This window comes from Microcaecilia unicolor, chromosome 13, assembly GCF_901765095.1.
Source record: "Microcaecilia unicolor chromosome 13, aMicUni1.1, whole genome shotgun sequence".
Lineage (NCBI taxonomy): Eukaryota > Metazoa > Chordata > Amphibia > Gymnophiona > Siphonopidae > Microcaecilia > Microcaecilia unicolor.
In genome coordinates, this window is record NC_044043.1 from 76,150,983 (window position 1) to 76,177,870 (window position 26,888).

At 43.3% G+C, this 26,888-nt stretch overlaps 1 protein-coding gene across 1 annotated transcript in view; it reads right to left on the minus strand.

Annotated features, from left to right (window-relative positions):
- TTC34 (tetratricopeptide repeat domain 34) overlaps window positions 1–26,888 on the minus strand; it is a 66,492-nt gene that overhangs the window by 33,520 nt on the left and 6,084 nt on the right. Inside the window, exons 2-4 of the mRNA XM_030222151.1 lie at window positions 20,422–22,088; window positions 16,849–17,074; window positions 6,830–7,022 (exon numbers count right to left, since the gene is read on the minus strand). Of these exons, the coding sequence (XP_030078011.1) occupies window positions 6,830–7,022; window positions 16,849–17,074; window positions 20,422–22,025 (2,023 nt within the window). The 5' untranslated portion in view covers window positions 22,026–22,088. The remainder of the gene's footprint in view (window positions 1–6,829; window positions 7,023–16,848; window positions 17,075–20,421; window positions 22,089–26,888) is intronic.

Consider the following 26,888-nt stretch of genomic DNA (forward strand, 5'->3'; position numbering starts at 1 on the left):
AAATTTGTTAGACTTGAGACTAATCGTTCTGCAATGCTTCAATTTGCTGGTGCCAGTGTTTGGAATGCCTTGTGGTGCATTTTCTGATTGAGTTGCAGATGTTGATTCATTGTAAAATACGAATTGTCATGGTAAAATGAGTTAGATTGTTGTTTTATGCCTTGTATTTGTTTCCTGTATTTTGGTTTTATGTTTTTTGATTATGTATGTTTTAGTACGTACGCCACATAGGACAATAATAAATATTTTAATCTGCATTTTTATAGGATTGTTGTGTGATGATTGCGATTGTTGATTTTAATTAAGAAAATCATGAGGAAGGCTGCAGGCTAGGGGCCTGAAAGTTAACTGAAGGGGGCATAAGGCTGAAAGTTGCTAAAGGTGCCCACTGTCCTTGCACCAGCTCTGCCCATTCATTTTGAAAAATTGGCACTTATGTGTACAAGGAAATAGGAAAATATGCTGAAGGTTCTGATATGCTCCCAGCGGGTATACTAAGGAGCAGGGGCGTATCTGAACTGCGGCGGTAGGGGGGGCCAGGGCCAGAGTGAGGGGGCACATTATAGCCCCCCCCCCCGCCGCCGCCGCCGCCGCCATTGCCGATCCCCCTCCCCCCAGCCGCTACCATTGCCAACCCTCCCCCTCCGTTGCTCGCTTACCTTCGCTGGCGGGGGACCCCAACCCCCGCCAGCCGAGGTCCGCGTCCTCCTGCCGCTGCCGGCTGCCTTTGGTGCTTTCATTTGTCCATTGAAGCTGGCGCCAACTAAAGTTTCTTTTGACTCTGACGTCGCTGCACGTTGTACGTGCAGGACGTCAGACTCAGACAGAAAATGTTTCTGAGTCTGACGTCCTGCACGTACAACGTGCAGCGACGTCAGACTCAAAAGAAACTTTCATCGGCGCCAGCTTCAATGGACAAATGAAAGCACCAAAGGCAGCCGGCAGCGGCAGGAGGACGCGGACCTCGGCTGGCGGGGGTTGGGGTCCCCCGCCAGCGAAGGTAGGCGAGCAACGGAGGGGGAGGGTTGGCAGCGGTAGGGGGGTCCAGGGCGAAATCTGCGGGGGCCCAGGCCCCTGAGGCCCCACGCAGATACGCCCCTGCTAAGGAGGCTATTTTAGAAGGACTGTGTGGCTTTTTACAAGTGTAAATTCCCTAAACATGTAAATAGGGACTTTAGAAAATTCCTATCTATAGCCCTGATGCTCAAAGCTCCAGTGCTGAAGTGAACAGCGCCGACCACATACTGGGGGAGCAGTGCAGAAACATAGCCCTCCAATGCTCAAAGCTAATGGCATTCAAATTATATGCACACTGTAAAAGTGAAAGCAATGGGGAGGAACACACTTGGCGCATTTGCAGATATAGCCCGTAGTGTGTTAAATCACAGTAGAATACCAATTTTCATACCGGCCAATATTCAGCCAGAGGTGGACAGCGTTTTCTTGTCCGCCGCCAGCGCTAAAACTGGAAATTCAATGCTGGGCCCTGTGTGGGCTTCAGCAATGAATGTCTGTTTTTTAAAAATCTGGCTAGCACATACCTGGTTGTCAATATTCAGACTTCATCGGCCATGGGCTAGCACATAAAGGGAAGGGGGAAATGGGACTTGATATACCACCTTTCTGAGGTTTTTGCAACTACATTCAAAGCAGTTTACATATATTCAGGTACTTATTTTGTACCAGGGGCCAGGGGCGTAGCCAGACTTGCATGGGAGGGGGGTCCACAGCTCGAGGGGAGGGGGCACATTTTAGCCCCCCCTGCCGCCGCCCCTCTCCCGCCGCCATTGTCGCCCCCCCGTCTCTGCCGACCCCCCTCCTGCCGCAAACCCTCCCCCGCCACCGCCTACCTTCCATTTTGCTGGCAGGGGACCCCACTCCCCGCCAGCCGACGTCCTCTCCCGTAGAACGCAGCGGCACTGTCTGGCAGAGAAAAGTCTTCTTCCTTGCATGCTGACGTCCTGCACGTTGTGTCAGAGAACAGTTCTGTTCTCTGAGTCTGACGTCCTGCACGTACAACGTGCAGGACGTCAGCATACAAGGAAGAAGACTTTTCTCTGCCAGTGTCGCTGGCACCACTAACTGGTTAAGTGTCACTGAAAGTGACCAGATAGTACCATACAAGCGAGTTAACTGGGTGGTGGCCGTTCCCGGCCAGTTAACTCACTTTGAATATCGGCCTAATAGACTTTACCAAATACACTTGCAATATAATTTGACTAAATACATTTTCCCAGGCATAGCTATTTTAAGTACTCGGAACTTGGCATAGGCCAGTATAACTGTCATGCCATCACTGATACTGTTCAGAGACACTGGTAAGCCAGATGTCTGCAAAGACGCCACGCCAAGGACACACTTTTTAGCAATCGTGTTAGGTAATGAACTTTGTCGGCATGATTTGTTTCTAAACTGGTTCTTAAAGAGTTTTATTAACACAGTCTCCTCACTTGGGAACAAGGACCTTCCTTTGAAAAATATAACACACGCCTTGTTTTTCTTCCAGCAACCATCTGCTACTGCAGGTTGAGTACTGATAAGCCAAAATGCGATGCTTACAAAACTAAAACACCTCAAAGTCATTAACATTTTTCTTTATACTTCCTCCGTTTTCACAATAAAGCCCAAAGTCACTGTTATGACATTTGCTCTTACAGAAATCCTCATTACCATGAGAATACTACTCAAATTTGCAATGTCAAAGACATTCCCAAATCAGTTTAATTCATGCCTTGCTGTTTTATTGTTGAAAAATATGAGATAATTCCTCACTTGGGATACAGCTGGCACCTGTCTGTTTATATTTTACTAGGGCTAGAACCCGAGTTTCCCAAAATATTTGTAGAGGGAATGCATAAAATACCATTTCACATCTAAAGAAGTCATTAATACAGGGCAGTCAACAGAGTAAATGCCTAGGTGTAAGAAGTTAAAATAATAGTTCCGATAAAAAGTTATTTTCTCTGCATTTTAGGGCGGAGTATAGGGGTCCGTTCATAAGTTTATCCTCGTTTTAAAGGTTCTGCTGTACACTTGCTTTAGCTGTAAGTAAATTGCACGTTCAAGTCTGACGTTCTTCTGATTGTCTAGGCATTATCTCTCTGTGGAAATCCAGGGGAAGATGAATTCCCTCTTCCCTACCTCCAACCTTAGTTATGGTAACCAACTTTACAGTAGCCAAAAAAAAAATCCCTCTCTGATCCCATCAATGGAAATTGTTTAAGTTCCTGCGTCAACCTTTATCCCTCCAGTCTAACATATCATGCAAATCAATCTCTATTACCCCCTCCAAAATCTTGTCTTGTATTTATAAAATATTTGGTGGTATAACCATGACTACTTCTGTTGGTCATCTTTGTCTGGCCATTCCAAGGCTTGCTCTTGTTTCTTGTCTCATCTAGGTTTGTCTGGTTAAAATATTTTCAAGTAGTTCCAAAGGATTGCTCTCTATCTCCACCTGCTGGTAGATGGACACAACCCACCAGTCTATGGATTGATCAGCATGATGATATGGAATGGTCAGATACGTGCATTTGGTCCAGCGTGTGGAGGAATTGCAGATTACTGTTGGTTGCCACTCAAACTGAGAATAATTTTCAAGTTCCTGGCTTACCTTCAGGTGAAATGCACCAGGTTACCCAAAAACCTGATTAGGATGGCATTCCTTAAAGTGGCAGCTCAGGTTCTGCCAGGATGCCTTCTTAAAACAAGAACTCCATCCTTGAAGGATCAAAAGTTGGTGAAGATTAAAGATAGGTATTTCTTGGGGATGGCTGTCACCTAATTATGAAACTAGACGGTTCTGTTCTTAAGAGCAGAACAGACATATTGCTTTTGGGAAAAAAAAAAACAAACTGGCTTTTTGGGTATGTTTCTTTTTTTTTAAAAAATCATTTTTATTGAGTTTTCAAGAAAATGTAAACCAATATAACATACAACGACAAAGAACAAATGGAAAAAAGCAAATGCTTTACGTACAGATAAATGTGACAATTTAAGTATAAATATAAAAATCTAATCTCTAGGAGATGCTGATGTTTTGATGTTTGCATGTTTCTAAATAGTAGTGGTGTTGGGGCGGTGGGGGTTGAATGCTCGAGCCTTGTGGTGTCCAGTTTCTATCTTAGATTCAATATAGATATAGATATATCAGATACTAAGGAAGATTCTGTTACTTCTGCTTATTCTCAAGCCACGTGATCTGGGGTTGCATGGTGACCCCATATATATATATATATATATATATATATATATATATATATATATATATATATACAGTGGGGGAAATAAGTATTTGATCCCTTGCTGATTTTGTAAGTTTGCCCACTGACAAAGACATGAGCAGCCCATAATTGAAGGGTAGGTTATTGGTAACAGTGAGAGATAGCACATCACAAATTAAATCCGGAAAATCACATTGTGGAAAGTATATGAATTTATTTGCATTCTGCAGAGGGAAATAAGTATTTAATCCCTCTGGCAAACAAGACCTAATACTTGGTGGCAAAACCCTTGTTGGCAAGCACAGCGGTCAGACGTCTTCTGTAGTTGATGATGAGGTTTGCACACATGTCAGGAGGAATTTTGGTCCACTCCTCTTTGCAGATCATCTCTAAATCATTAAGAGTTCTGGGCTGTCGCTTGGCAACTCGCAGCTTCAGCTCCCTCCATAAGTTTTCAATGGGATTAAGGTCTGGTGACTGGCTAGGCCACTCCATGACCCTAATGTGCTTCTTCCTGAGCCACTCCTTTGTTGCCTTGGCTGTATGTTTTGGGTCATTGTCGTGCTGGAAGACCCAGCCACGACCCATTTTTAAGGCCCTGGCGGAGGGAAGGAGGTTGTCACTCAGAATTGTACGGTACATGGCCCCATCCATTCTCCCATTGATGCGGTGAAGTAGTCCTGTGCCCTTAGCAGAGAAACACCCCCAAAACATAACATTTCCACCTCCATGCTTGACAGTGGGGACGGTGTTCTTTGGGTCATAGGCAGCATTTCTCTTCCTCCAAACACGGCGAGTTGAGTTCATGCCAAAGAGCTCAATTTTTGTCTCATCTGACCACAGCACCTTCTCCCAATCACTCTCGGCATCATCCAGGTGTTCACTGGCAAACTTCAGACGGGCCGTCACATGTGCCTTCCGGAGCAGGGGGACCTTGCGGGCACTGCAGGATTGCAATCCGTTATGTCGTAATGTGTTACCAATGGTTTTCGTGGTGACAGTGGTCCCAGCTGCCTTGAGATCATTGACAAGTTCCCCCCTTGTAGTTGTAGGCTGATTTCTAACCTTCCTCATGATCAAGGATACCCCACGAGGTGAGATTTTGCGTGGAGCCCCAGATCTTTGTTTTTTTTTTTTTTTTTTTTTTTTTTTTTTTTTTTTTTTTTTTTTTTTTTTTTTTCTCGATTACAGTCATTTTGTACTTCTTCGTTTTACTATGGCACCAACAGTTGTCTCCTTCTCGCCCAGCGTCTTACTGATGGTTTTGTAGCCCATTCCAGCCTTGTGCAGGTGTATGATCTTGTCCCTGACATCCTTAGACAGCTCCTTGCTCTTGGCCATTTTGTAGAGGTTAGAGTCTGACTGATTCACTGAGTCTGTGGACAGGTGTCTTTCATACAGGTGACCATTGCCGACAGCTGTCTGTCATGCAGGTAACGAGTTGATTTGGAGCATCTACCTGGTCTGTAGGGGCCAGATCTCTTACTGGTTGGTGGGGGATCAAATACTTATTTCCCTCTGCAGAATGCAAATAAATTCATATACTTTCCACAATGTGATTTTCCGGATTTAATTTGTGATGTGCTATCTCTCACTGTTACCAATAACCTACCCTTCAATTATGGGCTGCTCATGTCTTTGTCAGTGGGCAAACTTACAAAATCAGCAAGGGATCAAATACTTATTTCCCCACTGTAGATATATATATATATATATATATATATATATGATGACTTGCCATTAGTCCCAGGGTGGGGGGGGGGGGGCTACTGGATCTATTCTGCTCTTGGTGGTTGATGGGATAAGGACAGGGCCCTTGGCAATATGTGAACTGACCTACAATCTACTAAGAATGATGGACCCCCAGACATCCCAATGGCTGGTTTTTGGGCGTTTTTCCCTTGGACTTCTTTTTCTGTTTCCAAAATGATCCCAAAAGAAAAACACACTGAGCACAAAATGTCTTGAAAAAGGCGATTTTCAAACCAAAAAGATTTTCAGGTTCAAAAATAGCTATTATTCACCAATCGATTTTGGATATTTTTAGCAAAACGTCCAAAATTGGACTTAGACATTTTATTGAAATGCCCCTCCAAATTTCTTAAAAGGCTTATCAGTACCTTGAAATCCTTTGTTATTTCCTGATTGTTTTCTTTTGTAAAACACTTTGGGCTGAAATATTTTTTGGAACAGATGATATATAAGCACAGTACCTAACTAGCTAGCTACATTATCTCAGGGAAGACATCCAGACCTTCATTTTCCATTTTAGTGTGCCATAAAAGAGTGCAGTATGGTTATTTTGGAATCACAGTCTTATTTCAGAACAGCAAGCTGTCATCACACTTCTGTGCTGGTTGAAGTCATTTTAGACTTCACCCTCAAAAGCCTCCTTAGGAGGAAAGGTACTACCCCCCCCCCCCCCCATAGGCGCCAGCTCTGAGGTTGCTTGAGTATCCCCAATATTGAGCAAATGCCTTCACTTGTCCAAGCAGAGGTAATCTGGGATGGGTTTAGCATCCCTAACCATTCTGTAAAGTTGGTTTCTATGCTACCCCCCCCATTATGGAAATCTGGAATTCCAAATTCTATAGATAGATAGATACCTGATGCGATGATGGCGAGTGAGAGGTAAGCCACAGCCTCCTTGACATAGGTGTCCCCTTGCTTGCTCTTTAGGATGGCCATAGCTCTGGAGTGACAGTGACTTTGCATCAGCTTTCGATCTGCTTCTCGGAAGATGTCCATGATCGGCAAGAGGCAGGAAGTGTCTCCAATCTGAATGACCTTTTTAATGAGCTAAAGAGAAGAAATAGGGGAGAAGATTTTACTCTGCATGGAGAAAACAGAAATTTATCTGGAATAAAAAAAACAAATACATCCAGGGGAATAAAGTACTAACACATATGTACTGAATACATATGTGCATAAATGCCGAAATTCTGCTTACATGCTATTCTGTAAAATACAGACATATCATACGTGGTGCTTATTTTACAGGTAAGGCAGATCCATGGGCGGAGTCTGGGCAGTGTATGGGTGGAACTCACACAAAGATAATGGAGAAGGTAGTGTATGATCAGTTGAGTGACTTTTTGGAACAACACAGTATTTTGGATGTGAATAATTTTGGTTTCCATCTGAATCATGATATAGAGACTTTGTTACTATCCTTATTTGATTTGATTAGAGTGAGCTTTGACGTGGATCAGAGATTTTTGCTGGTTGCTTTAGATATCATGGCGGCCTTTGATACTCTAGATCATAATATCTTGATCCGGAGAATGGAATCTATTGGGGTGGGTGGCGGCACTGTCTTAAGTTGGTTTACTTAATTTGTACAAGGCAGATAATTTTGTCTTGTGCAGGCTTCAAGGAAATCAGATTTCATTGACATTATCACAGGAGTACCTCAAGGTCCCTGTCTATCAGCTGTATAGTTTAATATCTTCCTTTTACTTTTATGTACAGTGCTGCATGAGCTGGGTTTACAATTCAGAATGTATTCAGATGACATTCAGTTTTTAGTCCCATTCAATGACGATCCTGTAAGAGAATTTGATAACCTAACAGGGATAATATCTGTGATTCAGAAATGGATGTTCGAAATTGAATTCCATCAAAATGCAAATTTTATTTTTAGCTAATAAGTTGGATTCTAGTTTTCCAAAGGAGTTTGCTTTTGAGGGAGAATCTATTCCTATTACCAAACTGTGCAACTTGGGAGTGATAATGGATACACTTTGTCAATGAAACATCATGTACTAAATGTGATTAAAAATGTATTTTGTAAACTGAAGACAGTGCGATATTTGAGAAGTCTACTGAGACCAGATAATTTTAGTACTGTAATACAGAGTGTGGTGGTTTCTGACTTAGATTATTGCAATGGTTTATTTCTGGGTGTCAGGAAGTATCTGCTCAGGGCACTGCAAGTCACCCAGAATGCCATGGCGAGGGTTTTAGGGAATGTAGTCGCTACAAGCACTTTGGCTGCCTGTGGAATATTGAATACGTTTCAAAATCCTGTACCTGGTTTTCAAAGGGTTATGTGATAGGATTTTTTTCTATTTTTGCTGCCAAACTGTGTGTATATCAGCCAAAGAGATTGTTATGTTCCATAAATTCTGCTATTTTAGATGTACCCACCTATCAGGGTGTTAGGTTGGCAGAATTTTGGCAATTTTTTATATTGCAAGACTGCAACTTTGGCTCCCTACGTGTATTACAGAATTGCAGGAGATGGGTGGCTTCAGGAAATTGTAAAAATATTTCCATTTCGACAGGCATACACCTGGGGATTCTATATAGTGCGTCTACAGATCCGCACTGAAATCCAAGCAGATTCTTTAACAATGAACGCAACTTAACAATCTTAACAAGCTAACAGTGACGATCCTAGGTTGGCTGCGACCCGGGGCGGATCACCGATGCGCACCCCCCCCCCCGGGTGCAGCACGACCCCCCTCCTGGTGCAATGACACCCCCCCAGTGTGTCAACCCCCCCCCCCGGGTGCATTCTTGGCTGCTGGGAGCAGCCGCGCGGCTCTCGGCTTCGCTGGCTCCCTGCTCCCTCTGCCTCGGAACAGGAAGTAACCTGTTCCGGGGCAGAGGGAGCAGGGAACCAGCGGAGCCGACAGGCATGCGGATGCTCTCTGCACCCCTCCAGCGGAGTGTTCCCGGGGCAAACCGCCCCCACCGCCACGCCCTTGGTATGCCACTGCAAGCTAATAAGAGCTGATAACAGCACTTAACAAGCAATAATGAGCACTAATTGGCATTGACTGGAATTTAGCTGCACAACTCGCTAAGTGTATTTCTGTAACAAAGTGTGCCAAACTTCTAACGTGCACAGGCAAAAAGGGGCGTGGTTATAGGCAGGGAAATTGGCATTTCATGAGTGTTCTGAAATTTACGCTTATAGTTATAGAATATAGCCCAGGGCACGTAAATCTACATGCCAGGATTCACACCACATTTTCACTTGTGTAAATGGATGCACGTAGCTTTAGGCGCTGAAATACCAACTAAATGTATTCTATAATCGGCACCTAAATATAGGTGCCGATTATAGAATATGCCGAGTCAGTACTGATTTCAGCGCTGATTTTTTAAGCGCCATATATAAAATCTGCCTCATAATGTGGACTGATGTTTATTGAGGGGGGTCTTTGTGGTGGGGACTTAATTGTTTTTGCTTTACATCTTTATGACCTGTATTTTTGTCCTGTCTAGTTTGAGTTTGTGCTAGAGGATTTGTGGTTTTGTATTAGGTTTTCTTATTGTGCCTGTGTTTGTTGTACTCCGCTGAGAAGACAGTGGATAGAGCGGAATATAAGTTTTTAAATAAATAAATAATTTATAGAATTACTATAAGGTAGGTGTGTATCTCTGGCATTTAGACATGAGCACTTACACCAGGTCTATGGCTGGCAGGTGCTCGCATCTAAATTATAGGTGCGTATGTCACCAGTTACACTAGTATTCTATAAAGATAAGTAGGCACCCACCCTCTCAAGTAGATGTTCTTTGGTCTTCCCTTGTAGCTTACTCCTTATTGAATATCACCAAATAAAGATAATTATTTCCACAGTAACACACTGCAGAATCTCATATCTATGATTACCTCATAGTGATGCTAGCTTTAAGCTTTGGAGTGGAGTAGCCTGATGTTTAAAGCACCAGGTCGACAAGCAGCAAAATCCAGGTTCAAATCACACTCCTGTTCCTTGTGATCTTGGTCAAGTCACTGACACCTCCATTGCATCAGGTACAAACTTAGGGGACCTTTTACTAAAGCTTAGCCCGTGCTAACAGAATTAGTGTACACTAAATGCTAAGAAGCTCATAGGTTTAAAAGGGGCTTCTTGGCATTTAGCGCATGCTAAGCTTTGGTAAAAGGACTCCTCAGATTGCAGATCTCCAGGGGCAGAGAAATACTTAATGTACCATAATTCACCTTGAGCTACTACTGAAAAAGATGTGAACTAAATTCAAATAAATACATAATACCATTTGTCACTGCACGCTATCCAATACTGCACATGGAATTAGCTGCTTGATAATGGCTGGGCCTGTAATTTAATTAGACACAGCTCTGTTAGGATAGATGGTGCAACTTTAGGGGCCCTTTTAGTAAGTTGAGTAAGCATCTACACTCACCCAACGCGCATCAAAATGGAGTTTGGAGTTACCGCCCGGCTACCGGGTGGCTCTTGCGGTAATTTTAATTTTTGGTGCACATCCAATATGCACTTCTGAAAAATATTTTTCTATTTTCGGGCGTGCGTAATGGACGCCCGCCAAGTGGCATTTGATGTGTGTAGGTCATTACCGCTCGGATTCTTTCCCGCTAGGTCAATGGCTGGCGGTAAGGTCTCAAGACTCAAAATGGAAGCGTGGCAATTTTGATTTTGTCGCAAGCCCATTTTCGGCAAAAGAAAAGGCCTTTTTACAGGTGCGCTAAAAAACGGATCGGCGCGTGCCCAAAACCCAGGTCTACACTACCTCAAGTCGTTTTTCAGCACCCCTTTGTAAAAGGACCCCTTAATCCCTTACTCAACTTTGGTATTTGATCATAAAACCAATCCACTTGTTCCATTTCTTGTAAATGAATACTTGTTACAGTACTGCGCTGTTGAACAACACAATCATTGAAACTAACAAGTTATCTCCAGTTGTCATGGCAATATGATTTACAAGAAACTGCTTCCATCTGTTGCTAAGTTCTAGATTACGGTTCAGGTGTAAGTGGGCTCCAACAGCCGTTCTTCTAGACTGGGCTTTCTGCTTGCTGCTATGGCAACATGATTGACAGTGAAAGGATCCACCAAACTTGTTTATTTATTACAAGGATTTGTGACTACCAGGGTACTAAGAATAAGGTTCAGAATAATTAATCTATATAACAGCCACATCTCAATATGGATAAAACTGAATCAAATGTGTGGTGAGGTTGACAATTGTTGAAGTCATACATTTAGTAGTAAAATAAGGGAGTCAGGTTGTAAGAAGAAATCATAGGGGACCAACAACATGGAGGATGAAACATTGGGGTGAAAAAGTGAAAGTACCATAAAAATACACTGGAAGGAGCACAACAAGAAGAAATCCTGGTCTGAAAAAAAACAATGCACTTTGATTCTACAATACCAACTACTCTAAGAGGCATATTTTCAAAGCACTTAGCCTTCCAAAGTTCCATAGGTTTCGATGGAACTTTGGAAGGCTAAGTGCTTTGAAAATATGCCTCTAAGTGTCTGTGACGGGGTTTATAGAACACCCTTAAGAAAAGTCCCTTTCTAACTAACCTGGGCCACCTTAAGAGCACTGATCCCGCCCTGGGAGGAAGTGAGCTTTGAGCTTTGAGAGTTTAAAAGAGAGGGCCAGGCTGAGGTTAAGGAGGCCCAGGGAAGGAAGAACTGAAGCCCCAGCATATGTCTTTACTGAGCACTTCTAGCTGCTGTGATCTGGCTGAGGTAAGTCAATCTTTTATTTGAAGAATTGTGAGCCTTGTTCTGAGGTCTGGCTGGAGCCAGACATGAAAATACAAAGAGAGAAAGAGAGAAACTACAGGCCATAGACTGTGTTTTTGGCTCTGATGGCCACAGGCTCATGTAAATCTTTTCCCCTTCTGAAGATAAGAGACTTTACCTTTTGTTCTAGGCCTGTGAAGAAACAGTCCTCAGATTTTGGACCGAAAATGGATGTGCGGCAAATTAAAAATTGGTGCACATCCATTTTGGGCCTGAGACCTTACTGCCACCCATTGACTTAGCGGTAAGGTCTCATGCGTTAATCGGGCGATAATCATCAGCACGCGTACACTGCCAATTACTGCCTGGTTAGCGCCACACGCCAGAAAATAAAATATATTTTCCAGTGTGCATAGTGAATGCATATAAAAAATAAAGTTATCACCTGGGCCACGTGGTAGTCAGGCGGTAGTTCCAAATTGGTGCACGTTGGGCGCACATAGGCGTCTACGCGGCTTAGTAAAAGGGCCCCTTAGTCCCCTGAAGAAGCTTGTAAGGCAGTGAAGCAGAGAGCCCCGTTGGGAGCAATGTTTAAAGCTAAGTGCTCATTACATTCTCCACAATAAGAAATTAAAGTGGATGATTAAGATGTAGAGTATTGCATCAAACGTTGAGTGTGGAAGGGAGTGTACAATATTGAACTAAAAGGAGGTTTTTTGAGACCGATGAGAAAAACGGAGTCCAGTAAACGCAGGCACAAAGATATATACAGCAGCTAGACTCGTTTTTGGAAAGTCAAAATACGAAAGTGCAAAACCCCTAAGAGAGAAGCTCCATTGGCTCCCAATTAAGGAACGTTCTATGTTCAAAGTTTGCACATTGGTCCATAAAATCATTCATGGAAATGCTTCAGCATACATGCCAGACCTTTTTGATGCTGCTTTTAACTCCTAACCCTTATTCACTTTGTTCAGTTCCCTTATTTTATCATCCTCACTTTAATATTCCCTTATCTCTTGTTTGTTCTGTCTGTCTGTCTGTCCTAATTAGATTGTAAGCTCTGTCGAGCAGGGACTGTCTCTTCGTGTTCGTGCTGCGTACGTCTAGTAGCGCTTTAGAAATAAGTAGTAGTAGTATTTACCTCCCAGGAACGCTAAAAACTCAGCACACGTACATTCTTGGGACTCCACTTCCCTAGTTGTAAAAGTTTAAAATACAAACTAGTACATGCATCCTGCTTTTCTTACATTGGCACGCAACTGTGGAATACACTACCACTTAACGTAAAAAATATTCACGACCTTACCAACTTTCGAAAATCACTAAAGACCTACCTTTTTAACAAGACTTACCATAATAATTAATAACAGGAACTCCAACATATAATAATCAATAACAGGAACGCCAACACATCATTACTTACTAGAGAACCTATCTGTTTTTTGATTTATCGAATTGTTTAATCAGTCTATTTTTGATTTATTGAATTGATTATATCCATTATGTTACACCTGCTCTTTATGTAACCAATGGTTTTATCTACTCTTGATTGGCGATTGTCAGGATGTATTATTGTAAGCCACATTGAGTCTTCAAATAGATGGGAAAATGTGGGATACAAATGCAACAAATAAATAAATAAATATTTACTTTCAGCCACAGTTTGGACATTTGTCGCCCAATATGTAAAATAAAATGGCTGCTAAAACGACACTTACGTGGCTATGCGGTGATATTCAGTGCCAGACAGCCGGTTATCTGCCACTGAATGTCACCGGTTAGTGGCTTAAAGATAGCCACTTATCATGTGATATAACCGGCTATCCCCTGGTTTTTAAAAGCGGACCGGCCGAGTTTGGCGCCCATTTTTGGCTGCCACAATAGGTAGAATAACTTTGGCCAGTCTGACTTTAACTAGCCAGCACTGAATATCAGCTTGCCCGGTTAAAGTCATATTGGCCAAAGTTAAACCAGATATTCAAAGCCAGTGACCGGAAATGGCCTGGCATTGAACATCCAAGTTTAGTGGGGACCGCGAGAGACAGCCCGGCTGTCTCCCGCAATCTGAACATCAGGCAGTTGAGGTCTTTTGCCTCCTTATTATTATTTTTACTGAAATAAAAGGTATGATCTCCTGTATATGGGAGTTAGTAGAATGTGTATCTCTTCAGCTTCAAGTTGTAATTTTGTATGAAATTGTGCTGAAGTTTATCCTGCAGTATTATTGATTAAATGTGCATAAAATTGCACTTTACGTGCAAATATGATTTATATGGTTGTCCTCCAGATGTGGTTCCGGAAATAGGCCCCTTAACCTTCTTGTCTTCAAACAAACTGTAAAGTTTCTGGGACAGGGAGACCATGGCCATGCAGATTACGTTGGAGATTGCTGATTTTGTGGATATCACACTGGATTTGTGTCCTGTCAGTGTGGCTCCCAGTCTTACACTGCAGCCTTGCCTAGCATCTTCTGCCTACAGAACAAGGCATATTGCAAGAGATAAAAGAATACTCACATTTTGCCTGGGTATCGTAAAGCTGCTTGTTCTCTATTTCCTTAGGCGAGGAAATATTCTTGAAACTTAACAGTACCCTCTGCTGGCAAATTTAGGAACTACACTATTTAGTCAAGGAAAATCTTAGGATTCTGTTTACTACTACTACTACTTCTTATCATTTCTATAGCGCTACTAGACGTACGCAGCAGTGCTGTACACTTGAACATTTACTAAGCTTCATTATGGCAATTGATTGCAATTTGCCAATAATAGCACACCTTAACACAGTAGTTTTCTATGTAATGCATGTTGTATAGTAAGAAGCTATAATGCATGCAAAGCAGCTCATATTATGCGAAATGAATAGCACTATTAGCCTTAAACGTCACAAGTTGTTTTATTCAAAGAAAATTATCCACCTCATCAGGTGGTGTTAATTTTCTCCTGGGAACACTGGCCTGGTGTGGGTTGATGTTTCTGGTAAGTTTAAGGGCTCAGGCCTCGATGCTCAGAAGCAAATCTGGGCACTAGAGGCCATTAGCACCGGTCTAGCGCCGCATTTGCTGCCGCAGAATGGCACAGACAGCTCTAGCGCAGGAAACAATGAGCACGCTGATGGAAACCACAAATAGAATACAAATCCATTTAAATTAGACGATTGAGTAGTCCCTTTGATACTTAACGAAGAGCGCCCTAGAACCAGTCCCCTCAGATCTCACCCCTCTGCTGGAGACTTCTTGGACTGGTGGCTGCTATGCTGAACTTCCAGGCTGGCTATGCCTGTCCGTGCTGCGAATTCCTGGAAGCTTTTTCTGGGCTCAGAGGACTGGCTGCCTTCCTAAGGACTATCCTCCTCTGCTAGGCTCCTAGTGCTAGCCATACCTAGCTCCCTTGCTGGGCCCCTACTGCCAATTGCATCCTGGAGGCCTTGTCTCTCACTGGTCTTCTCTTCAAGAGGAGCCTCTGGGGTTTCTCCCTGCTGGAATTCAGTCTTACCAGCCCTTAATAGGACTCTGAAACCACAAGTACCAGGCTTCCCCACTAAAGGGCAATCTCTGCTCTTAGCCCTAGGCCCTGACTGTGCTCCCGCAGGCCATTTTATTCTGCCCTGAGCTGCTCCCAAAGGCCTTCTTGCCTTGAGCAATATTCCCAAGGGCTGCTGCTCTTCCTATCTTCAGGAGAGCCTCTAAGAGCACTCTGTCTGCTGGGGTTCAAAATTACTAGCCCTTAACAGGGCTTTGAAAACCCCAGTAACAGGGTTCCTCTCTAGAGAGCTGTCTCTCATCTCAGAAAGAAACATCAGAAATGGCTTAGTACAAAACAAACTATTTTTCCCCTCATAGTGAATTTCCAACCATGCTACCAATCTCTCCCTCCCCTAAACTTATGGGGAGCAGGTTTTCCATCAGCTCTCTCCATTCAGTGTGTGTGCATCATTTATTCCATAAGCTTTATACCCTCCATTGAATTAATCCCTTTAAAATGTGTAGAAGTACTCCCAGCAGCCTGTCTGTCTGTTCCATTTGCATGCAGGCAGAGTTGTGGGGCCCACTCCCACTCTTGCAATGTAACAATGTGCAATCAGCTATATTTCTGTGGAGTTTCTACTAAGGAAAGCTAAAACTGACAGTTTTATAAATTCAGAAAGAATAAACCAGTTTGAGTTTTAAAGCACTTTACCAAGATTTCTTCTCTCCTCTTAAATGTCATTAAAACCACCCCACAAAGGGGGATTTCATAAGCCTTTTCCGGAATTTGTTAGTTATCTTGCTAAAGTTTCAGTGATGTGGAGTTGTTTATTGCTGTTAAGTTTCCGTGTAGCTAGTCAGTGCTGAATGATACCTTGCTGTGTATTGAAGGATTCTGATACATGGTCATAGGATTAGGGTTGCCATATGTCCGGATTTCCCCGGACATGTCCTCTTTTTGAGGACATGTCCGGGGCGTTCAGCGGGTTTTGCCCGCCCACCTGTTTGTCCAGATTTCTGGACAAACGGACGGGCGGGCGAGCGGCGCTGTGGGTCTCCCCTCCCCTTACTTACTATCTGCCCTGGTGGTCTAGTGACCTCTTTGGGCAGGAAAGAGCCCCCTCTTTCCTGCCCAGAGCACTGCCTGTCCTTGCCCTGCATCGTTCTCAGTCTCAGCTCGGGATTCAAAATGGCCACCGAGAGTTGAAGCGGCCTCGCGAGACTTCAACTCTCGTCGGCCATTTTGAATCCCGAGCCAAGACCGAGAAGGATGCATGGCAAGGCAGCGCTCTGGGCAGGAAAGAGGGGGCTCTTTCCTGCCCCGAAAAGGTCACTAGACCACCAGGGCAGTAGACAGTAAGTAAAGTGAGGGGAGGGGAATATGTGACAAGGGGGAGGGGAGATGACGGGGGGAGGCAGGGGAGTGGAATATGTGACTCGTGAGGAATAGTGACAGGGGGCAGGGTGAGAGCGAGAAATGGCAGGGCGAGGATCTGAAAGGGATGTGGTGTGGGCGTGGCAGGGGTGTGGCAGGGGGTGTGGCATGTGTCCTCTTTTTCAGAGGACAAAATATGGTAACCCTACATAGGATACAGTCTGAACTATCACAGTGCATGATTTTTGTAAACCATTTGATTCTCTCTTTTAAATTTACTTTTGATTTCTAGGCATTTAATTTATTTACCTGATTGCCGTCATAAATGAAACCTTTCTTTAGCTGCAGTAAAGCCAGCCTGGCTAGGACTGGAGACCGTTGGGGATTCCCATTGAGGGCAAGTAGGAGCATCTTGTGAGCCTCCTCCACACGGTGCATCTGATACAGGACGTCTGTGCAGAGAATGCGGGATACTTCGTCGGTGGGGTCCAGCTCCATCAGGAGAGATGCCAACTGGTGGAGCCCGGAAAGCTCACTGCACAAGATAAGCAAGGAAAAGCGGCTGCTTATATTTCTAATATCTGAAACAGTTACTTTACTTTGCAAACTTCTTAGTGAATTTCATACTTGGGAAGGGTGACAGAATTATAATACTAGATGAAGAAGACTTCAGTTTTTCCACACAATTAAGGGAGAATAGAACTCTCTCTACTGCTTCTCAGTTACTGATCTTCATCTCTCAACCCTGGCACTAGAAGGATTAGAGTTTGAAAGAGTAAATCATCCCCTATAACAGTGGTTCTCAATTCTTATAGTAAAAAAGAGAGGGAAAGGACTTGCCACACACAAAATGGCAACAATTACAAATACAAAGGCATATAAAAAGAAATAAAAATATAAACAATAAAATGAACTGACCATAAAACAATAATTTATTACATAAAAATCACAAATACAATGTATAAACATACAAATTAACCAAGCATCTTAAAAATTAAAAACATAAAGATGTTCACAGAAGGATCATGTGCCCGATATGTTTCCGGCATAGGGTTTGCCTCAGGGGACTTAGTTCAAACAATGTAGCAATGCTTGAATTGGGGCAGCTGATGGAAAACTTTGAGACTAGGAAACCTAGATAAGGAATGGGGAGAAGGAGGAAGGAAAAGGGTACAGGAAGAGGACAGGAAACATAAAAAGAAAGAAAGAAAAGAAGAAAAATATAAATAATGAGATATGGAAACCTATAACGTATTCCCTCCAATTTTTCACAATCCTAAAAATGTTCTTGAATGTACCCTTTAAGGGGAAAGATTGTAGAGGTTGACTGAAGCCGATGGTTTTGGTTTTGACTAAAATTGAATCTGAGGCTGAAATTCGCCACTTGGTTTTGCTTGGAACCAAAGCTGACACAAAACTGTTGTGCACTTCCCACTCATCCCCAGCAGTAGATGCGCCCCCACCATCAGAAGATGGGTCCCTCTGGGCTACTGGCCCCTTCCCCGGCTAAACCGACCATCCCCGAACCCACTTTAAGCTCTAGTGGTCTAGTGGTCTGTTTGGAGGCAGGAACGAACCCCATTCGTTCCTGCCTGGTGCCACTGCTCAGTCAAAATGGCTGCCGCGACTTCCTGCAACAGCCTCACAAGTTTGCCATGGGAGGTCCTGGCAGCCATTTTGAAACTGGAACCGGCATAAGTAGAAGTGACTGGATTGTTCCTGCTTATACCAGTTTCAGTCTCAAAATGACCTCTTGCAGCCATTTTCGCGAGGCTGTTGTGGGAAGTCTCACAGCCATTTCAGTTGAGCAGCTGCACCGGGTAGGAATGAGTAGGCTTTGTTCCTGCCACCAAACAGACCACTAGACCATCACGGCTTCCTAAGGTAGGCCCAGGGAGGGCCTGTGGGTGTTCGTGCAGCTCAAGGGGGGGGGGGGGGGGGGAAGAGTGATTGTGGTGGGGGGGGGGGGGGGGGGGAGAGTTTCGGTTTCAGTCAAAATGCACTGATAAAAACTTGCCATGCTTTAGTAAAATGGCCTCTTAGCTTCTAATGCAGGCTCTGGTGGGGTGGAGGTAAGAGAAGGGGTAGTTTTCAGATTGACAATGCACTGGGACAAAGACTATATTTATATTTTACCTATGATCTTTGCATCAAGGGGAAAATGCATGCATACTTGTACTTTGTAAAGTGCTACAGGTATGACATTTGTATCTTTTTGGGGCCCTTTTACAAAGCTGTGGCAAAAATGGTCATAGCATGCTCTTATGTGAGTCCTTCCCGTGTGCTAAGGCCACTTTTTGCCGTGGCTGGAAAATGGCTGATTTTCCATTTTCCAGTTTAATGCCCATGCACTAACGTTGCCATCAGCACATGGCCATTAACCAAAATTAATGCTTGAGCCCTTACCGCTAGCTATGTTGCAGGTGGTAAGGGTTTACGCACTAATCAGTTATCATGCGGCAATCTGGCTGTGCTAACTAATTAGCGCAGACACGCCCACTCTCCGCCTCCAGACATGCCCCTTGGCAAAAAAACCCCAATACATTTTATTTTTTAGCATGCTGGTAGTGCATACACTCATCACAAGTACTGCGGGACACGTCAGCGTACCCTGTAGTACGCTATTTTAAGCTGCAGTAAGCATACGTTAGTGCTTGGTAAAAGGGCCCCTTTGTGCAGTAAAATTTTGAGGTGTGAAGATTTGAGAATATGATCTATGCACAAACCTGAGTGAATCGCTTTGAAAACTGACCTCTAAATACCCTTTCTAGATGTCTCTGACAGTGTTAAGGGGGAAAGGGAAAGGGAAATGGGACTTGATATACCGCCTTCCTGAGGTTTTTGCAACTACATTCAAAGCGGTTTACATATATTCAGGTACTTATTTTGTACCAGGGGCAATGGAGGGTTAAGTGACTTGCCCAGAATCACAAGGAGCTGCAGTGGGAATTGAAATCAACGTTTTTAATGTGCGTTAATGGTTTACGTGTGTTAATAGCTAACGTGCCCATAAAAATGCATAGGCGTGTTAGCATTTAACGTGCCTTAACTTTAAAGGCGTGTTAAAAATGCTAAGACACCTTAGTAAACATACCCCATAATCTCAAAGCAGAATGGTGCTCGTATAAGGCTTCAGTTAACTTCTTTGCCGCAGCTTGGTAAAAGGAGCCCTCAAAGCACTGGGGAGCAAAATGTTTGTATTATGCTTGCGTTACAAAATCACGTGCTGAGCTTTAGCGCATAGCTGTAATGCAAGCTTACTTCATTGGTCTCTGCATCTGCAACCTTTTAGTTTTGTTTTTCTTTAGAATAATCACAACTGTACTTCCCTACAACCAAATTGTGGGCCAGGACCCCAAATGGGGTCATATCATCAATGGATGGGGTCACAGAGACAGGGTCACTTCCCCTTCTCTCTGGACGTCTGCTGTGTCCTATGCTCAGTAGTGGCAGTCAGCATGGGTCCTATGAACCAGACAGTGAACGTTCAGAGGCTCTGCTCCCTCCTGGGTAGGCGTCTTGTTAAGCTGGAAAACCACACAAAATAGAGGACTGTGTGAGTCTGCGCTGACCTGCTGCCACTGTCGTCATCACAGCCGCTGCTGCCTTCCTGCTTTGGATGAATGGGGGGTGGGAGAGTGGGTGAAGAAGAAGGAAGTGGGTGGAGGGGAGGCAGATTAGAGACTTGCTATTTGGGGTTTTTTTTTTTAATCATCACCTGAGGTTAACTGACATTTTATTTGTTAAAATGGGGTCATATTGGCTATAAGTTTGAGAAGCTGTGACCTACAGCTTGTTGGCAACCTTAATTATAATATGGGTGGCATGCCAAAAAAATAATCTCATTAGCCAATCTGATTACAAAAGTTTAAGAAACTCTACCTGTCTTTGGAGGACAAATCTTTCCGATCAAAAGCTTTTTTCCGTTGGAGTGAAACACTGGCGCTTAGATTTGTAGGTTTTTTCTGGAGCATCTTCTGTCCTTCTTCCTGCAGAACTTTGTAGAGTAATCCTCTTTGGTTCCAGGGTACATATGATTTGATAGTAAGGAATGTCTCTTCCATCTTCAGTCTGCAGGCTGTGATGTAGTCCAAGGCAGTGAGGTAAGGGCTGCTACCCAACATACGGATAAGCCCTCTCCCACAAAGGGCCTTCACACAGCTGCTAGGATGTGGAGAATCATGCTCTATGATTTTCTGAAAGTCCTCAAGGGCTTGCTGATGTTCATTGACATGGAGGTGGCTAAACCCTCGAAGTACCAAGAGAGTGTTTTGGTAGGTCTTAGGTTCTGATTCCAATAGATGGTTGCAGATCTCCAGACAGCTACGAAAATCTCCAGCAAGCAGCTGGCAGTCTGCCAGTCGGATGCTCATCTCCCGCTTGGCACTTGGAGAGATGTGAATTAAGAACTGAAGGGTCCAGATTATAGGGGATAGCAGATCAGTGCCAGGGTTGGATCTGAGCTCAGGATGAGCGCGCAGAGCTTCCCTAAACTCGGCAAACTCCATCTCCATGGTAGCTTTAACATTTGCTTCAACTCTTTCGGTATTCTGAGGAGAGAAGAGTTGGTCAAAATGCTCCTTTGCATGACTTGGACTAAGACTGAAAGCTTCTTTTAAATCTTGAAGCATATCCTTTGTTCGGCCACCCAAGGAGAAAAAAGCTGCAGCCTGATCCAGTAGAAGACAAGATAAACTCTCCACATTGAGATCTGTCCTGGTCGATAAGGTCTCAATAGCCTTGCTAGTGAAAACCACACATTCCTCAAATTTGCATTTCTCTAACAAGAATGCTGCCTGCATCTTGTAAGCCCGAGGGTCATCTGGCATAATGGCAATGAGAAAGTTATGGCAGTCATTGATAAGGGCATCCAGACACCTAGTGCTTGAGTCTTTATCATGACTGGAGATGTAGCTGTAGATGGCACGAGTGATTTGTGGGAGGTATTCCTTTTGCTTGCTGCAGACAAATTTGATGGTTGCTTCTCTCTGTTTCCCAAACACTTGCATGTAGTCCACCACACCATTTCCTGAACGAGTCTGAGACAGTACCCAAGCTAGACCCCGAGTTAACAGCAGTTGCACTGAATGCTGGGAGTGAGTATTGAGCAAAGTATTGCATCTACTCACCACCTCTTCATAGCGTCCACTTCTCAACAAGGTTTCCATTCTACAGATGGAGGCAGCAAAGTTGTTGGGGCAGAGAGTAGAGAGGAACACAACAGCTATGCCAGTGTTCAGAGACACAACGGATATTCCTTTCAACATAAGTTTAGGGATGGCACTGTCTCCCAGGCACCAGCTCTCTAAGGTGGCTATCACTTCTTCCCACTGCTTCCTTCCCAGTGATTTCACCTTCTTTACAGCTGTCGGTGCATTGCAGCTAAAGGCAGCCATGTAGAAAGCTGTTGCCAATGCCATCTTTCCTTGGGAAAGGTGATGATCCGCTTCCTGGCACAGACGGGCAGTGTGGTCCTGAGCTGACATCTCACAAGCTTAACGTTTCACATTTTTTGGTCACTGTTTCCAATACACCATGAAATCAGGCATCTGTCAGAACAAAACAAAACAAAGGACAATGTCTACCTGTAGAGCTTGTCACTTCAAGGGCTTGTCTACCAATGAATGGTACCTGAGTATAGTCCCCAACTCTCAAATTCTATGTCTACTAGGCCTAAACGTTTCTAACCTATCTGGAGATTGAAGTACAGTACTAACTTGGAAATATTTTTTTTTTACAAGTGAGACATTGTGTGGAAGAATACACCAAAAGGTCCTAAAACATGCAAAACTCAAGCATTTTGGGCTTTTGTTTGTTTTTCCAAAACACTAAAATTTTGAAGTTTTGTTCAGTTTTTCAAACAATGTCCCACTTGTAAAAAAATGTGCCAGTCTGATGCCTGCCAGGTAGTAAAATTTTATGTGTAGTCCACTGTGGGGATGATTCTTAAAAGATCAGCTAAGGATCCGAAAGTGCAATATAAGCACTTTCAGATCCCCTGATGAAGCCATAGGTGAAATGGGTTAGGATCAGTATCTAAGATAAGTGCTCTTTTTGTACCCCACTTGTTGCATTATATAAATATTATATGCAATTTGATAAGGAAATGATATGCACTTCATCTGGTGGAGGTTTTTCTGATCGATGATTGAATCTCATCCATATTAGTAGTAACAACCTAAGTCCTCGCTTTGAAGATGGAGATATTAGTTGTTTTGGTTATGGATTACTGAGATCGTTTCCTCCACCAGTTTGTTTTCATTAGAATGAATACGCATAACCTGTAGCGTGGTGGATGTTAGCACAGCAGCATACCGAGGGTGGGGTGCCCGCCCCAGGTGCACGATGTAGGAAGGGTGCAGGGAGCAGCCCTGGCTGTCGGCTCTGCCAGTTCCCTGCTCCCTCTGATGTTACTTTCTGTTCCGGGCAGAGGGAGCAGTGTGTATTAGTTTCTGCTGGCTGATGGTGAAAATCTTCTACTTAAAAGGTGTGCGGGGGAGGGGGATGTTTGAGAGACTATGTGGCTTGCAGGCGAGAGAGGTAGAGACCGAATCACTTGTGGGACAGGGCGGAATTCTTCTGCCCACCCATGTTAGGTTCAGGCCCACCCAAAGGTGAGTTTCTGGCTACGCCCCTGGTGCAGCTGCTCCCAGCACCACAGGAGGTAACAACAATGCACTGGGGGGGGGGGGGGGGGGGGGGTTGTGCTGCACCTGGGGGGGTTACGCAATGGCGATCTGCCCTGGGTGGCAGCTGACCAAGTAACACCACTGTGTTAACGTTTTGCCCAGATGCTATGATGGTCAGAGGGGGTATTCAGTGGCACTGCCTGATTAAGTGCAGGTGACTATTACCTCCTTTTGAATATTAGGCCCTTTATCATCTGTTTCATTTGCATGTCATTAACATTGGCTGTTAGTATGTGCAATACACTTAGGGGCCGATATTCAAAGCGATTTAAGCTCCTGCCCGCTTAAATTGCTTCCTGCTGCCTAAATGGGAATATTCAGCGGCACAACCGAACAGTGCCAATGAACATCCCCTCAGACCACCCAACTAAAAAGTGGGTAGGTCAGGGGTGGCACTGGGGGGCGGCACTGGGGAGAAGCCCCAGGTTATGTGGTTGCCGGCAATATTCAATGCCAGCACCCGCATAGCTAAGTGACTTAATTTAGGACAATTAGTGCTCATTATTGCTTACGTGCTGTTAAAAACGTTGATTGGCTTGCGCCAATTAAGTTACACACATATTTCCGCGTGAAAACTAGGCGCCATATATAGAATCTGACCTTTAGCACTGATCTTCTCTGGTGCCTTATTTGAATTTATTTATTGAATTTGAATTTATTTATAGCATTTCCCCCTTTGTGTCTTGAGACCCCAAATCATAAACCATCATGTTGATTCTATGTTCCGATTGACCGTTAACCTTGTGGAGGTTTTTTTCCACATGTAAAGACTCTTTTACATGCAGAAAAAGTCTTTAATAAAATTACCCCATGATATCCTTGTGTACAAGTATGTACTTATATATGTACAATGTGGTGTTATAGTTTGGGTTAAGCAGCTGAATGTGTTTTAACAAGAACACGAGAACACGCAGAGTTTATGTACAGAAGTTGATTCTGGGAGTATTGTATAAAGGCACATGGGTGAAATTGTCTTTGTAAGACAGACTTTAAATAGGTGCCTTTTCTGGACTTCTCACATAAGTGTCCTGTTAGATGGGGAATTCTCAATTTTGGCTATCACCACATGGTCCATATTCAGTTCTGCTACAGTTAAGTTGAAAGATTCATCTTATTTTGCCTAATTTTCACAATCTAGTTGCGCGTCTAAAACATTGAATTGGAAAGTAGCAGACTTTAAAAGCTACTTTCCACACAGACATACAAAACATGTGTATATCTTTTATTTATTAGAATTTATTTACCACCTTTTTGAAGGAATTCACTCAAGGCAGTGTACAGTAAGAATAGATCAAACATGAGCAGTAGTCAATTACAGCAGTAAAAATATTAAGTATGGCATGGCATACTATAAGAAAACGTTTGCAGCCAAGGTTTCTTATACTTAAATAGAATTTTTGGGCTGTCCTCCCATCCCCCCCCCCCCCAAAAAAAATCAGGTAATCTGTTTCTATAGCTCTGTTCTCTTTACTTCCAAACTCAAGACCAGTGTGTATCACTATTTTGACTTCATAACATATGAGCATGCATTCCAAATTTTAATTCCTGGAATTATTTACTCCCCCTCCTCTCCCCCCCAAAAAGCCAAACAGAATGCTTGCCTGTATGGTTAGATTTTGATGTGAAGTATGCCTCCTAATTTAGGGAGTCAAATTGCCACTGTCTGTTCGCTCTCCCTTGAAATAGCAGTCATACACTGGTCTATTCATCAGGCAGAGCCAAGCAGGAAATCACAGTGCCCTGAAGGAGATAACCTTATCACAGGGAACCAGGACAGGGATAAGCTGCCCATATATCAAAAGGTGACATGCATTGTGCTACTCTTTGCTTTCTGATCATGTGCCATCTCTGTTTTGCTTCCAGAAGGATGGGGGAATCAACAGGGCTATGTTTGCCTCCATTTGATCCAGATTCTTCCCTGAAAATTAAAATCAGAATTCAACTACAGCTTCAGAGTCAATGGATCAAAAAATTAAAGACTAAAAAAACCCTCTCGAGTTAAAAACGGTACCATTGCCGGAGACCCCTTTCATCAGCTTCGCCAATTAATTTCTGGTTCCTTTTCTGCTCGTTCTGTAGCACTTATTCCTGGGGTTCTTGTCCACTTTCCCCCTGATTCTATAAAAGTCACCCAAAATTGTGCATGCAAATTTATGCGCGTCAATTAGTGCCAATAATCGACTTTTTTAGCAAGCAATTATTGGCAATAATTAGATTTAATTGGGACTTACGTGTGCAAATTTAGGTGCGGGATCCGTGGCTAAAATTTACGTGTGGCCTGAAAAAGGGTGCGCAGAAATGGGAGGCTCATGGGCATTTCGGGGCAGATCGGGGGTGTGGTTTTCAGTTATACGCGTAATTATAGGATAACGGTGCTTCACGTGTAAATTGAGGCATGGGCATTTGCACCAGTTTTCACTAGTGTAAATTTCATTGGTGCAAATGGCGGTGCCTAAATTTGTGCGTGACGTCTCCTCTTAAGTGTCATTCTATAAACTACTGCACTGAACTTTAGGCGCGGCTTATAGAATAGCGCTAAAGCAGGGTTTTTTTTGGCACCAGTTGTTTAAGTGCCATTTATAGAATCCACTCCTTTATCTTCAGAGATCTTATCGGTTGTATGTTTAAAAGAGAGGAGTCACAGAAAAGTCCAATATTGGGAATTATGGAAAAGATATCTACAGTTACATACAAAGGGGTAAGCCAATGGGGTAGATTTGCGGGGAAAGGGGGAGTGTGTGTGTGTGGGTGGGGGGGGGGGGGGGGGGGTTGAAGGGAGAAAAAAAGGAAAATACAGCCTGCAATAACCTTTGCCTGATGTGACTTCTAGATATGTTGATTTCTTAGGATTTTTCATATAAAGACACTGAACAGGGTGATATTTAAGAGGAGCCACATTAATTGGCTCCTATACAAATATCCAGAACTGCCTTATAATATTTGCTTGTTAAACTACTAATATGTTTTACCATTATCATATAACCCATGTTCCTTCTGTAATGCTAAATGTATATTTTCTTATATGTTTCCACTATTCATGATGTATTGAGCCGGTACGTCAAGCTCCATCTCTGGCCGTCTTCAAATCTAACCTAAAAGTCCACCTTTTTGATGCTGCTTTTAACTCCTAACCCTTATTCACTTGTTCAGAACCCTTATTTTATCATCCTCACTTTAATATTCCCTTATCTCTTGTTTGTCCTGTTTGTCTGTCCTAATTAGATTGTAAGTTCTGTTGAGCAGGGACTGTCTCTTCATGTTCAAGTGTACAGCGCTGCATACGTCTAGTAGCGCTATAGAAATGATTAGTAGTAGTAGTAGTATTGTAAGCCACATTGAGCCTGCAAAGAGGTGGGAAAATGTGGGATACAAATGCAACAAATAAATAAATAAATAAATTGCAAGTTTTTGCATTTCTTTGTATATATGGTTCATGCAAAAAGGCTTTTTTTTTGCTTGTCATTTATGTCAGATTTTGGTTTCTGTTTCATCTTTTTTGTATTGCTCAGTTGGCTCAATAAAAATACTTTTCCAAAAAAAGAAAGGCATTTTTTTAAAATTTAGCTCATACCTCTTTAGTAGTAGCTCAAGGCAAGCTGTATCTATGTACAGTAGGTGTTTGCCTGTCCCCAGAGGGTTTACAATCTAGGGCCCTTTGCT